This window comes from Cyanistes caeruleus, chromosome 3 (genome assembly GCF_971803275.1).
Source record: "Cyanistes caeruleus chromosome 3, bCyaCae1.hap1.1, whole genome shotgun sequence".
NCBI classification, from domain to species: Eukaryota; Metazoa; Chordata; class Aves; order Passeriformes; family Paridae; genus Cyanistes; species Cyanistes caeruleus.
This window is the reverse complement of record NC_141703.1, coordinates 8883395-8897043: the sequence shown is the minus strand read 5'-3', so window position 1 is coordinate 8897043 and position 13649 is coordinate 8883395. Positions and strand designations below refer to the sequence as shown.

Sequence of the window (13649 nt, the reverse complement as noted above, 5' to 3'; positions counted from 1 at the left end):
CAGTTTAAGAGACCAGTGTTGTATGGAACAATATTAGTATATGTTATTCATTGTCAGTGTGAGAATATTTACTGATTTACACTGAGAACTGGGAGGAAATTGTTACCTTATAAAGAATATTTTAACTTCTTTTCTGCACACTTGTTTTGCATTTGTCTGGATTTACTGTATACGTACTTACTGACCCTGGGAGTATCCAGCAAAATCAGTGCTGAGAATTCTTGTGGAGGGATAGGAATGCACAAAAGCTTTGCAACACATGTAAGTGTTTCTAAATTTAAATAGATAAAATAGACACATTTTTTAAATATGGGAATAAATAGATACATTGCAACAAGTTGTAATGTGTGTACATCACTTACATGAGCATTGAGAAAAGATTTTGGAAGTCCTGATGGTGATTGACAGTACTGTCAAGATCTGCACTCCCTACAACATAGAATTGGTGAATCCTTGAGACTGGTAAATTGTAATTTTAATTTTAATATTTTTTTTTGTTTTCATTTATAAGCAGTTACTTTATTTTTTCCCCATAGTACCTGATAATATCTAACCTAAAACAATGAACCACTTTTGATAACTTTTAACCTATTTGAAGGCCTTATGTAGCAAAGGAAACAGAGGTTTGAACTCAGATGTTTGCAGGCCAGACATCACCGTACTTACAATCTTGTATTTTAAAATGAAGTTGTGGTGAGTGCAGCTCACTCAGGAATCATCACAGAAACATGAACATGGAGTAATATGGCAGACATGGTAAGTCAGATTTTACCAGAGACAGAAGACTTGAAAAGTAAAGTGTATTAAAGTTTTTGTAATTTCCTACTGACCAAGAAAAAAATGTATAATAAAACTGTTAAGTCTTGGAGTCACCGCAAAGTTGGACTCAGAATGAAAGGTAAGTGTTTCAAAATGACAATATGAAAGCTTACAATTCTCTGCCTTGAATGAACAACTTCATATCCTGGAAAAAAAGGACAGTTTTATCCTTTTTTTCTTTTTTTTTTTCCTATTACATGCAAGGAAATTACATACAAATACATACAAAGAAAGCCTCTTGCCACTGAAATACAGTTTTATGGAAATTTTGAATGTCTATATTCAGGTATGAAAATTTTGCCTTTCAGGTAGGAAATTCAGATGTGAATGCATTTGTGTGTACAGGCTTCTAATCACAGACTAGCATTAATGGGAAAACACACCTAAGCAGAGGATGGATGCTAATTTGTTGGATGTTGCTTACTGAGATCTTCTGGAATAACATCACAGTTGTAACTTTTTGGCCCTGAAGGTGAGACCTGACTGATTTAATGAACTAAAAACAGCCTGTCTTAAATAGGGTATGTGCCTTCATGTTCGTAATTGCTGAAATCCCTATTTTGACAGGAGACACAAAATGGCAGCAGATAAATCTTACATGTTTTAACTACTGAAATGTCTCTCATCAGCTACTTGTTTCATCTGATTAATGTGCCCTGTCAGTACAGAGCTTTAATCAGCCACAGACACTTTCTGGAAAATGATCGGGCGCAGATTTAGATGGAGAGTGATGCCAGAGGTAGTCAAGGTGAAGATTAATTCACATCTGCCTTCTGGAGTGGGAAGTAAATGTCAAAAACAATAGCACAGCACCTTACAGATGAGGTGCCAGCATTGCATTTTGTTGTGTTTATGCATGGATTTGCAGCTGTTGTAAATTGAGAAAGTTGTGTGCTGGACTCAACAGCAGACAGAAGAGAGGTGCTTGTGACTTCAGTTCTGCCATCACTGGCCCTGACAGCACCAGCTACATTCTTCAGAATGTGTGTCCTGGCTACTTCTCCCTCTCTGCTGCTTCATGGGGGTCATTTTAAAATCAATCAAGAAATCAAGAAAAAAGGCACCATCAAATGCTCAGCCAGATTTTTCAGTAGGGGTGCTCTTTTGGAGCCAAAGATACCTGGCAATGAAAAGGGCTGAACTCATGGAATATATCAATACTTCATTGCCATTTAAAATATTTTAATAATGCTGGGCAGTGCATATCTCAAAAGTATCCAGGTGTGATTTTAAAAAAAATTAGAGTGCAAATGGAATTTTCTAAAAGAAGTAGCTTCAACTTTGGAGCTACAAGAAAAGTGTCCTACAAAAGTGCAATAATTAGGTGTTTAAACCTTTTTTCATCGTGTTTGTTGTGGTCTTCCCTGCTCTTCTTATTTTTTTAAGCAACAAGAAGAAAAAACATCAAGCAGGAGAAAGAGAAATACTTTATGAAAAAAAAAAAAATAGATGTCACTGCAAACCTATGGAAATGTGTGTGGCAGCTAACAAGCATATTGCTTTGAGGGTAAGCCTAGATTTCTCCACTGAAGCTCTTGAAGAGGCATAGTGAAAACCCCAGAAAGGAATCCAGGTACAGTGAGGCAAAAAGGTCATCCTGATCTAGGACATAGCATCATGTTAAAAAAAAAATCATTATCTCTCTTTTTTGTTTGACTACTTTAATACCAGCAGTCTTAATTATATGTATATTTATATATATATATATATATATATATATGTGTGTGTGTGTGTGTGTGTGTGTGTGTGTATGTATATGTATATGTATATATGTATATATTATATGTATATTATATGTATCTGTGTATATGTAATACATAGAAATATAGAAATATGTAATTATATGTATATTTTATGTATGATATGTATTGTAGTACACACAATAGGCTGATTCTGCATCTGAGCACAAATAGGCAATTTCAATGCTAATGGTCAGAACAGAAAAGTTACCACTGACATCTTATGTGCAGTTTCCTTACACAATTCCACTTCCCTTATGCATGGGAAGAAAAACAATGGACCATGCAATATGTCAGGTAGTTTTTAAACCACGTGGTATCTGGATGGATCCTGCTTTGATCTTGTTTTTTTCATCAGCTGACAAAATGTGATGTGCTGAGAAAACCTGTCCTTTACAGAAAGATAAACGATAATTGATTGGAGAAACCAGGGACACTGCCTGTGCTAAGCCTTGTTCATGGTGATTTGGCTGTGTGGATCAGAAATGAACCATGAAATGATCACCAAAATGATCAAGCTTCCTCAGATTCAGAGGAAGGGGAAAGGGAAGAGGAAAGCTTTGCAGGAGACAGGTTATCAGGAGGGAACAGGCAAGGAATGTAATAAGTGAAAAATTACTTCTGCCTAGCCATGAAATATGGGCCTCAGCAAGGATGTGGGTATTGTGTCATGAGGATTGATGGTAAGGTAAATTCAGGGAAGGCTGCAGAGTGCTGTAGCATTAACTCATCAGACAACTCAAATGCCAGTGACAGCTGACTCTTCACCATAATTTACCATTGGCCCAAAATGCAGTGGAAGCCCCCAAGGGCACCAAGCAGGAATCCATTAGCCAGCAACTATCCATCACTTGCCCTGCAGTGTCCTTTAGCAGTCAAGGGCTTATGTGTTTAAGCTGCTATCTTAATAACCCATACATCACTGTTCTTCCCAGGGCACAACAGCAAGTGAGCAGTTGTCCCTCCAAGCAAGAAAAGAAAAAAAATCTCTAGGGAAAGGGAAGTTTTACTAGTGGGAGATCGACATTACATGACATAATTCCTCAGTGTTTTTTCTACTGATATTACTGAAAATGAACATAAAACCAAGGCTGTGTCTGTCAGGTGTTGGGTTGTGGACAGTCATCTGCTGACAGAGCTGGGTGACCCCCACACCTCCACACTGAGGGTTGGGAGGGAGAAAAATCAGCAAAAGAAAGATCACAACACTCTTTTGTATTTCACCAGAGAAACTGCAACAAAGACCTGTAATGTTACCCTGTGTTGCAGGGTTTGGGCACTGAGATGTTCACACCTGGGGGCTGTTCCTAGGTGTGAAGGGAGATGCTGGAATAATTCTGTGGGTGTGGAGTTATGCTGATACCATGGGCATGAGCTACCACAGCACAGCTCTAGCAGGCTGGGAGGCACCTCCTTTATTTCTGGGTGTGGATGGGGATGTAAACGTGTGTCAGGAGTAATACAGCTTCAGCAGATCCTGTTAGGAAGAACGGAAGTGAGCTAATGATCCCTGGAAATCTTTTCCCAGTCTGTGATCAGGAGCTGCTGATTAGAAATGGGATTTGACAGCCCAGTGCTGAGAGGGAAAAGCAGGAAAGAGTTTTGAGCAGGGATGCAGCAGGAAAGGAGACACAAGGCAGGGGCATGCAGAGGGGCGGACTGAGCAGGATTCCAGCTCCTTCCCTGTGAGCGATGCGGGGCAGCCGTGGGGCTGCTCAACCACCGAGCCAGGCACAGGAGAGACCACCGTTCCTCTTCTCACATTTTTCAAGATGTTTTCTTGAGCAAGAAATCATTGCTGGAGTCCCTCAATTCAGGCAGAGAAAAGTTCCCCTGGGCTATCAGCAGCACGTGTAAATGAAATGGATCTGCAGCCCTGGGAAGGTCTCGCAAATAGATGATGATTGTGTTCCAGAAGCACATCAGCAGATCATAAAGCTGGTACCCTGCCCAAGGGATGCCACCTGGGCTCCCTCTCTCTCAGTCTTATGCAAAGGCAGGTTAATTTTACCTCTGCCTTTATACAGGGGAGGTTATGCTGTCTCAGCTTTAGTCCAGCTCTTCCTGGAAACTAATTACTGCTTAATGAAATGAAATTCTGTCCGCACTTAGAACATGTTGCTGGTTGTGTCTCTTCCTTCCTATAACACAGCAGTGTGCAGCTATTCTGGCCTGTTTTGTGGTGGTGCTGCTTGACTTCAAGCCAAGACTGGTGTGGCAAACAGCATCTGGATCAGACATGTATTTTTTTTAATACAGCACATGGGTCTCTCATGATGACTGCAAAAGACAGCGTGAGGAAGAACTGGGGCAGGGAATTGCATTGGGAGTTATAGTGTAAAGCAGGGACCTGGAGGGATCTGCCAGTCCTTACTGAGGTCTCATTGACATGTTTTTTCCTGGCTCATGTCTATCCCCTATTCTGCTCTCTCAGCTTGGAATCATTTATTTTGTAAACAAAACAGAAAGAGCAGAAGTTTCAGACTGTGTCATTCCCTGGAGTGAAGACAAGCACACAGAGTGACAGCCTCAGGCTGCATGTGAAGAGTCTTTTCAGGAAAGACAGCTTGACAAGTCCCTTGTTTCCTTCTTCCTTTTTGGTGTAGAATCAAGGGAAGGTTGGTAAACAGTGATTGCACAGCATTCAAAATAAAGACTTCAGGCTACAAAATAAAAAGAGCTTAATCAAGGTCTCCACCTGGCTTTCTCCCTGCTGCCTGAGAAGGAGGAGCTGGATCTCTCATGCTATCTTCTCCTCAGAGAACATCATTCTCTCTTTTGGGGTTTTTATTTGCAGAATGTTTCATTGCCCCTTTTAAGGATTTGTGTGAAGCCCCTAGGCCTATTGCAAACACTTGGCATTAAAGTTGTGCAGCAGTACACAGACCATTATTGTGCAGAGCAGGAGAGGAGCTAAATTAAATCCTAAGCAATGAGGTTAAACTACTGTGAGGAAAGGAAGAACCCTGAGACATGAACACTTTTGCAATACATTTATGCTGCAAAAGGATCAGTGTTCACTGAACTTTTCAGCACAAAGAAGGATGAAAAATGCTCTGTGTAGTCAAGTAGCTTGAAACAAATTTTATAAACAGAGTGAGATAGCATTTAATTTTTCCATACTTCAGTTTTACACTCCTACATTATTAATACATAGCTGACAACATTGTTTTTTCTTGTACTGAATGCATTTTCCAAATTAATATAAAGTATAAAGCATTCAGGTTTTTGTAATAGAAAAAATATTTCATTCATTTAGAAGGTGAAACAATCAGAATTATATCAGAGGTGATGTGTGGGTGGTTTTGGTGCCATTTCTACTCAAATTTGTCACTTGCAGCAACAGGTGAAGTTTTCCGTGCCTGTCGTGTCACTTTCGGAGTTAACAGAAAACTCACAAGCATCAGGGAGCACCAAAACTCACCAGCTGTGGAAGGGCCCAGCACCTCTGCCCTTTCTTTTGAGTTCAGGCAGTGAGATCAGCTACTGCATTTCATAAGTTCTAGGCTGAAGGCAGCTGAAATATACTGCTTCATGGTGTGTGTTCAGGTTGTTAAAAGAACCTCAGATTTTGCAACAGTTGTGGCTGATCCAAGATCAGCCCCTTCTGGTTTTGTAGCCTGCCAGAAATCTCCTGAGCCAATAAATCCATGTTTCAGGGACTGTGGTGCCTGAGGAGCTTCCAGGCAAGGTTAAGCTCCTGAAGCTCAGAGCATCCTGGATACCTGTGCTGGCTCACCCCGGGGAAGGCACAAGTAACTTACCCTGAGCTAGGGGGAAGAAAAAGGCAGTGAGAACGCTGCCATTCCTGATCAGGGAGAGAAGGCTTGTCTTCACTGTAAGAATGGACATCCATGAATCAGAACTGCCCCCTTCCTTTCCTTCCCTAGCCACTCCAACTGTTTAACTTCAGAGGCTACCTCCATAAACAAAAATATGGGCACCAGACCCTCTGATGACATCCAGCATCCCTGGAAATGTTACCCCATCCTCAAAAGCATCCAAGGTCAGGTTGGTTGTGGCCCTGAGAAACCTGAGTTAGTGGGTGGCCTCCTTCCCGTGGCAGGGGGTTGGAAGTAGATGATCTTTAAAGTTCACTCCAACCATTCTATCCTTCTATAATTCTGTGATCCATTTGGGATGGCCATCAAAGGGGATTCTGCAGGACTCAAAACCATGAAAAAAAAAGCCTATCCAGTGTCATATGTCCTCAGATTTGGCCAGAATATTTTGGAAGGAATTTAGTGAAGTTTGAATGTACCAGACAGGGAGGAATGTTAGATTTCACTTTCAAGTTTCTGTGGGCATCGAATTACTGGAAGATAAATAGTACTAGTGATTATTTATCAACAAAGATCAGGAGGAACTGCACCTCAGTCCTGAGGTGATTACAAAGAGACAGGTCTGGACAGAGGTAACTCTTCTGTACTTTCTATGTTACACTTCAGCATTAAAAGCTATATAAAGTGGCAATATATTTTTAGAAGAAAACCTGACCAGCTGTATAATTGATTCTATCATTTGTATCACAATGAAAAAGTCTATTTCAACAGTTTATATGTATTTGAGGTACGAAATGTCATATGAAAAGAAGGTAGAAGCATACTTGAAACAGAACTGGGGTCATGATTAAATGGTTAACTAATTTCCCAAATGAATGAAAGGAAACAGGGTGCTGCAACCTTTTGCTCTCACTTCCTCATGAGAGAAGACGCAGAGGCTGTCCCAGAGAGAGCGGGGCCGTTGTGCACACACATCTCAGGCAGCCATGGGGAACTGGGTGGAGAATGAAGGACTGTCCATCTTCGTCGTTGTAAGTACAATTTCTATCGTGATTTGTGTCTAGTGAAAAGTTCTACAGAAAGCTGTGCCAGGCAGTTCTCACTGTGCCAGTGAAACATGCACCTGATTGTGCTGAAACCTGGCCAGCAAATGCAGGGAAATGCTTCAAGGGAATAATTTCTGGTATTTCAGTTGCTGTAGGCTTCATTGTTAACTGAGAAATGGTCATGTATCAACTTCGCTTTGTTAGAAATACTTTAGTTAGGCAAAACAAATAACTTAAAAACTCATTTAGCTATGTGCACTTCAACAGAGAAAGCAATTAAAACAATCACCCTTTATTGCAATTTTATGAACAGAAGTGGGTGTAACTGAAACACAGTGTCTTGATGGTATTAAATATTTAATAATGTCAGATTCAAGAATTTAGAACAGAGCTTCATTAATCCTTCATTAAGACAACTAGTATTTTAATTGAATTTGTTTACAGTTTGCATAGAGGGGCTATGAATGTGGGTTAAATTAATTCTGAGCAATATTTAGAAGTTTGGAAAATCCCAGTTGCATTTACAAGTGCTAAAGTGTGAGCAAGGCAGTCCTCCTTGAAGAAAACTAAGTTCATATTCTAGTGTTTTCTTTTTTTTACTTCACAGTGTGATACAAAGACTAAAAGGTATACCTCTATGCATATATTATATACATATATATAGCTATATTAAAAACATATACAAAACCAAAATGTAAGAGCGGTCCAGATATTGTGGCTACCTGTTGTTAGTAGATGTAAATATTGAGAAGAAGAAAAAGAAAGCATAGAATTTGCATATTTGTGGTGACTGAAATATAAGCATCTTTATTCCAAGAAGTATTTCTGCTGTTATGAGCAATCAGTACTTGTGTATGACCTTGTAATTTAGGAACATAATCCCATAGCCGTGGCACTTGAGTGCTTTGAAAGGGAGTGACTGTGTTTGCTGTCACCTTCAGTGACTTGAGGAAGTTGAAACTGCCAAGAGGTGAATTCTGGCTTTTTCTCTTTTTTTTTTTCCTCACCAGAACTGAAATATTAAAAAAAAATTAAGTAAGAGGCCTTTACTTCGCTCAAATAAGGAATTTGGTTTTGAACCTCAAAGCTATAACAAGGTCAGGGTAATAGGGAAGGAACTAACAGACATGCTGATAAAGAAACCAGCTAAAAGGACAGATTACTGGAAAACTTACCTAAGTGTTCTGCTTTGGCCTCTACATCTTTATTGCACACTGAGCAGGCACAGGGTTGTCCAGATCTTGACAGAAACAGGACAGACACAATTCCTACTGATGGGAAAAAAACCAGGAACATGCAGAGTGTGCCACTGTCACTTTTAATAAATATCCTAGGAACTTCTGAGATGAGCTTGTTGTTTTAATGAGGACTTGGGGATTTCCTATATACTGCCTTACCCTGATGGAAATCCCTTCATTTCCAAGTATTTATTTACATTTTCAAGATCTGAAATAATCCCAAGTTTTTTTACAGTGTTATTTGAGCCAAAGAACTAGCAAAATATATGGGTTAGGAGGGTCGAGGAACTGTAATGTCACCTTTTCTGGGGTTTCTTCCAGTTCTCAGACTTTCTCTCTGTTTTTGTGGACCACTTAGTAAAACTACTTAGACGGAGTGCACTAATACAGATTTGTTTCAATATGGGATGTGAAATCAGCCAACCAGCTCCAGGAGGGCAAATATCCAGATTCACTATGATCTTTTTTGCCAGATGGACTTGTAGCTGCCTAAGAGTTAATAACATAACCTTCCCTAAACAACCTGCACCTCAGGATGTGTAAGTGGAGAAAATTCTGCAGTACAGCTACAAAGAAGCCTGGTTTTGAGTAGTCTACACTCCACCAAAGGGCCTGTGTTGAATATTCCCTGATTTCAGACCCTCTTCTTGAATTCAGCCCTATGTGTAATTTAGCCCATCTAAATGTAGATCTCAAGCTTCTTTGGCATAGCTTCCAAGTCTCTCACATAGGTTAATGTGCCTGTGGAACTGTCATTTGGAAGAGTCCCTAACTTTCAATAGTATTTGAAGATTTAACTGGGCTCAGGATTAAACACTTGTAATTTGGCAGTCCTGATACAACCAACCCTAAACTCCTTGACAGATGAGAATGTTTCAGCTGCACATTGCTGTATTTGGTTCATTGCAACTCCTGTACCCTGTGTTCACACATCAGAGCCTATTTATACCACAAAGGCTTCTATCACCCCTGCTGAAAACTTTACACCCTGCAGTACAGCTCTCTGCTCAAACAGGAGCACAGGGAAGTAACTGACTGTTATCAGAACTGTGTAAATTCAGATGGATTATTTCTAACAACAAACTGTAAACTTCCTGTTTAACTCTCTTTCAGCTTGTGTGGCTGGGTTTAAATGTCTTCCTCTTTTGGTGGTACTATCTTGTGTATGATGTCCCACCAAAATTCTTCTACACCAGAGTGCTTCTTGGCGTAAGTACAAGACATTATTATCTTGGCACACAGCAATTTTGAGCAGTTTTAGTTGATCAAAACTGGATCTAGTGGCTGGAGCAGCAGGCTCATGTAGAAGTCACATGCAAGCAGAAAACTGAATGCAGGCAGATATCCAGTGCTTCTGAACAGAAAGCTGGTACACAAAATAGAGATATCCCATTCTAAAGATGTTTTCAGTTAACTATTATGCTTCTGGTAATTAAATTAAGTGTTAATTGTGGCTACTTTATTAAGCAAGAGATGAATAAAATATCACCGTTGAACTGTTGTGCAGTTGTTTCTTCTTGCAATTATTTTTCAGAGCATGAATAATTTATAAAGATATTGGCTCTGAAAAGCAACCATCATTCATATTCATCAAGAGTGTGAGTGGTAGTCAGGTAGTGAAGTGATCCTGGATCCTGGGCTATCCCATGTAATCCAACTGGTTAATGCAGCATTGTGTGTCCTACTACAAACTTGCTTCCAAAGCTACCACAGGTCATGACCAATTGACAGGGAAAATTAATTTGTTCACATATTTTAAAACTCTGATCACAGACATAAAAATCAGCCTAAGCTTCAGATTACAGAGCACAGCATTTTGCTGAAGGTTTGCAAAGCCATGGTTTAATTCTACAAAGCATGAAATCCCATTCTGCATACGGCTTCTGGTCTGTGGATCAAATGCTGTCCTTTGCAATCATGGTGCAGTTGCCTTTGAAATCACAGAGACTCATGCTTGGATAAGTAGAGCTGAGTCTAACCCCAAACAGCTGTGGTCTAAAACCTAAAAGGGTCTCAATCCATGCAAGGAGAGCAAACATTATTTTTCTTCCCTGCATTGCATTTTGATTGATATGGTCGTTATTCCTTCATTTCAAACACTTCAAAAATCTTAAATAATTCAGGGTGTAAAGACCAGCATTAAGAAAACAGATTTCTAAAAGCTGAGGCAACAAATCTCCTTAGATTCCTTTACTGACAGAGAACTTAAACCACTTCTCTTATAAACTGTCCATCTACCATAATCCCCACCAAGTGAACCCACAGACTCTTTACAGCCTTGGGACACACAGCTCCACTAATGGCTTAGATTTGCACCTGCATTTGACTGATGAATGCCAGACGTGACAGGGAGCTTTTTCAACAACCATATTAATCCAAAACTGAAAACAGGAGGAGTCTGTTTGTCTGTAAGAGTGTGTTCTGCCTGCACATGTGCTTCTGACTTGACCAGAGCATGATTCCATTGAACATTCATGGTGTAAATGTGACCTCTAGATCTCACACTCCTTACAACTTGTGATATAATAGGTAAATTGAATCAACACCTATCCACGCCCTGGATAATGTCTTAGGTAATGCATTTAACAGCAGCATCTCTCTAATTTCAGCGTGCTCTGGCTCTTGCAAGAGCCCCTGCAGCCTGCCTGAATTTCAATTGCATGCTGATTCTGCTGCCAGTATGTCGAAACCTGCTCTCCTTCCTCAGAGGATCAAGTGCGGTAAGATGAAGAAAGAATTTCAAAATTTATGAAAGATAATAACCTAAACAGACTTGCAAATATACCAGGAAACTTTGTCCAAGTTCCCCAAATATACCATATTTTGAGGATGTCCTCTTACAAGAAGCAGATAAGCCTGGAGTTTTGCTATGAGCAAGACAGAGGCCTAATGCCCATGGGATATCTAGAGCTCTGTTGAGAGTTTAGCTTTGATTTACTCTCCTTTGAGCCCTCTTTTTTAGCTGCCTCCTGGGCATGGTCCTGCCCTGGATGCAAAGTCCCTCTTTTGGCTGGCAGAAAAGCTGAGCTCACACACATCCACTGTTTGTCACTGACACTACACCCACTTAGAGAGGGAAATATTATCCCCTACCTGTCTTTGCATACTCAGTCCTTAAGGTAAATGTGGTCTTTTACAGACTTTCAGAATGGGACTTGTTTTTCAACTGGCTCATAAATGACATTCTTTCTTGTCTGAATTGCATTTCCATCTCAGATGAAACAGTTCACAGGCCTTTTGACTTTTTCTAGCTCCCAAATGCAGATGTTATACACAGCACTGAGGAACTGACACTAAGGAAAGGACAACTGATCCTAAGTGACAGCTGGAGAGGCTTCCTATGATAGTACTGACTCTATTGCACTGCCAAAATCTAGATTTCTGGCTATTACAGCAGAAATAATGCAGACAATACAGGCCATGGTCCAGTGAAAAAGTAATATTCTCCTCAAGCTTATTAATTGTCTTTCCAAATGCATGATGATTCTTCCTTTCTTTCTGGACACTTTTAACATAAACATGATCAACAAAACCAGTTCCCAGAAGTTATTTTTCATCTCTAGACCCAGTATAAATTTTTTAATGCAAATGAGACAGCCTGTGGGGGCTGAAAAGGCAGAGCAGAAGAGGAAGTGATAAAATACATGCAGTGTTTCAAGAGTCCTTCATAAGGGAAGAAAGTGGCATATGAAGCAAGAAATAACCAAAGACAAAACAGGCTGTGCTTTCATCCAGTATATACATCCTCACACTGCGTGTGGCTAAATAAATGAGATGTGCCTGCCACATTAAACTCTTAAATTATATATTTGATTTACATAGGACCCAGTGCTCTAGCCTTTCTAGAGAATAATACTTAGGAATATTAAATTTGAAACACATGTCAGGCTTTCAGTCTTTTCCTATACTCCTTCAGATCCTGAGGTGCTACAGAACAGACAGCCATACCCTCCATTCATGTAAAAGGAAAAAGGATAGTAAATAAAGCTGTAGGGTTAAAGTTATTTCCCTGCCCTAAGGCAGTTCAGCAAGTATCAGCCAAAATCCAGAGCTGAATCCTCTGCCTGCAGAAGTCAATAATGAATACAAATTTAGAAAGAATTAATGTTGCTATGGATGAATGCGACTGGAAAATAATGATGGGCTCTTGATCATATAAGATATTTTTGAGATTGTACAGGTGAAGGCAATCTGGGCAGAGATCTTCTGAACTCAAAGCAGTGAAAGATCTGGGGATGCATATGGAGACTACTGGAAGGCCAAAACTTGATTCTGGGTGTTGAGAATTGTATTCTTTGTGCTACTCGTCCTCAATTGCTCCTCTCCTAGCATACATAACTTAACTTTCTAACCAAGATCTTGGGAAAGCTGTCCCTCTTGGTATTCAGGCTACAGTCAGTTCTTCTGCCTTGGGCCCTGTGGTAGAGTCACTCAGGCTACACCCAGCACAAAAGTGAGTCCCAGGCAGGAAGATACAGTTCCATTCCTGCTGGCAGCACACTCTCCTGCCAGATCTGGGAATGGGGCAGCAAAGGGCTCTGGGGTGAGCAAGGAGGGCAGGGAGGGACATAGAATAGGACTCTCAGCCAGCTGGTGTTTGTTTAGCTTTTTGCAGTAAAGCTACACCTCAGGAAGGATGTAATTTTAGATATTAAGCAAAACACACATGGCCCAGTGAGCCAATGGCAGTGGCAGCACTGTGGTGGCCTTAGCACAGGGGGACAGCTGCTTGTGCTTATTGTGCTGTTGTCTCTAGCTATGCTCTGCAGGTAACAACTGTGAGGGTCTATAAGAAAAATAATTTAAATGTCAACTTATTGGAAGAGTAGAGATACCAACAGCAGTGTCATTGGGTCAAGAAGAGGAAAGAATTGTTTAAACACAGTGTTCAATGGGAATGTACTGAAAAGTCTCGCCCTTTCCATCCTGCCGAAATCACATGTGACAGAGTTATTTGGTTTTAATTGAAAGGATAGCTGTGTTTTGCATTCCCATCATTGCTGTATTCACTGTTCTTAGTGAGCC

General features: G+C 40.3%; 1 protein-coding gene across 1 annotated transcript in view; it reads left to right on the top strand.

Annotated features, from left to right (window-relative positions):
• The first annotated feature begins 364 nt into the window (after positions 1–364).
• CYBB (cytochrome b-245 beta chain) overlaps positions 365–13649 on the top strand; it is a 32108-nt gene continuing 18823 nt past the window's right edge. The window contains exons 1-4 of the mRNA XM_023923481.2: positions 365–462; positions 7223–7371; positions 9738–9833; positions 11234–11344. Of these exons, the coding sequence (XP_023779249.1) occupies positions 7327–7371; positions 9738–9833; positions 11234–11344 (252 nt within the window). The 5' untranslated portion in view covers positions 365–462; positions 7223–7326. The remainder of the gene's footprint in view (positions 463–7222; positions 7372–9737; positions 9834–11233; positions 11345–13649) is intronic.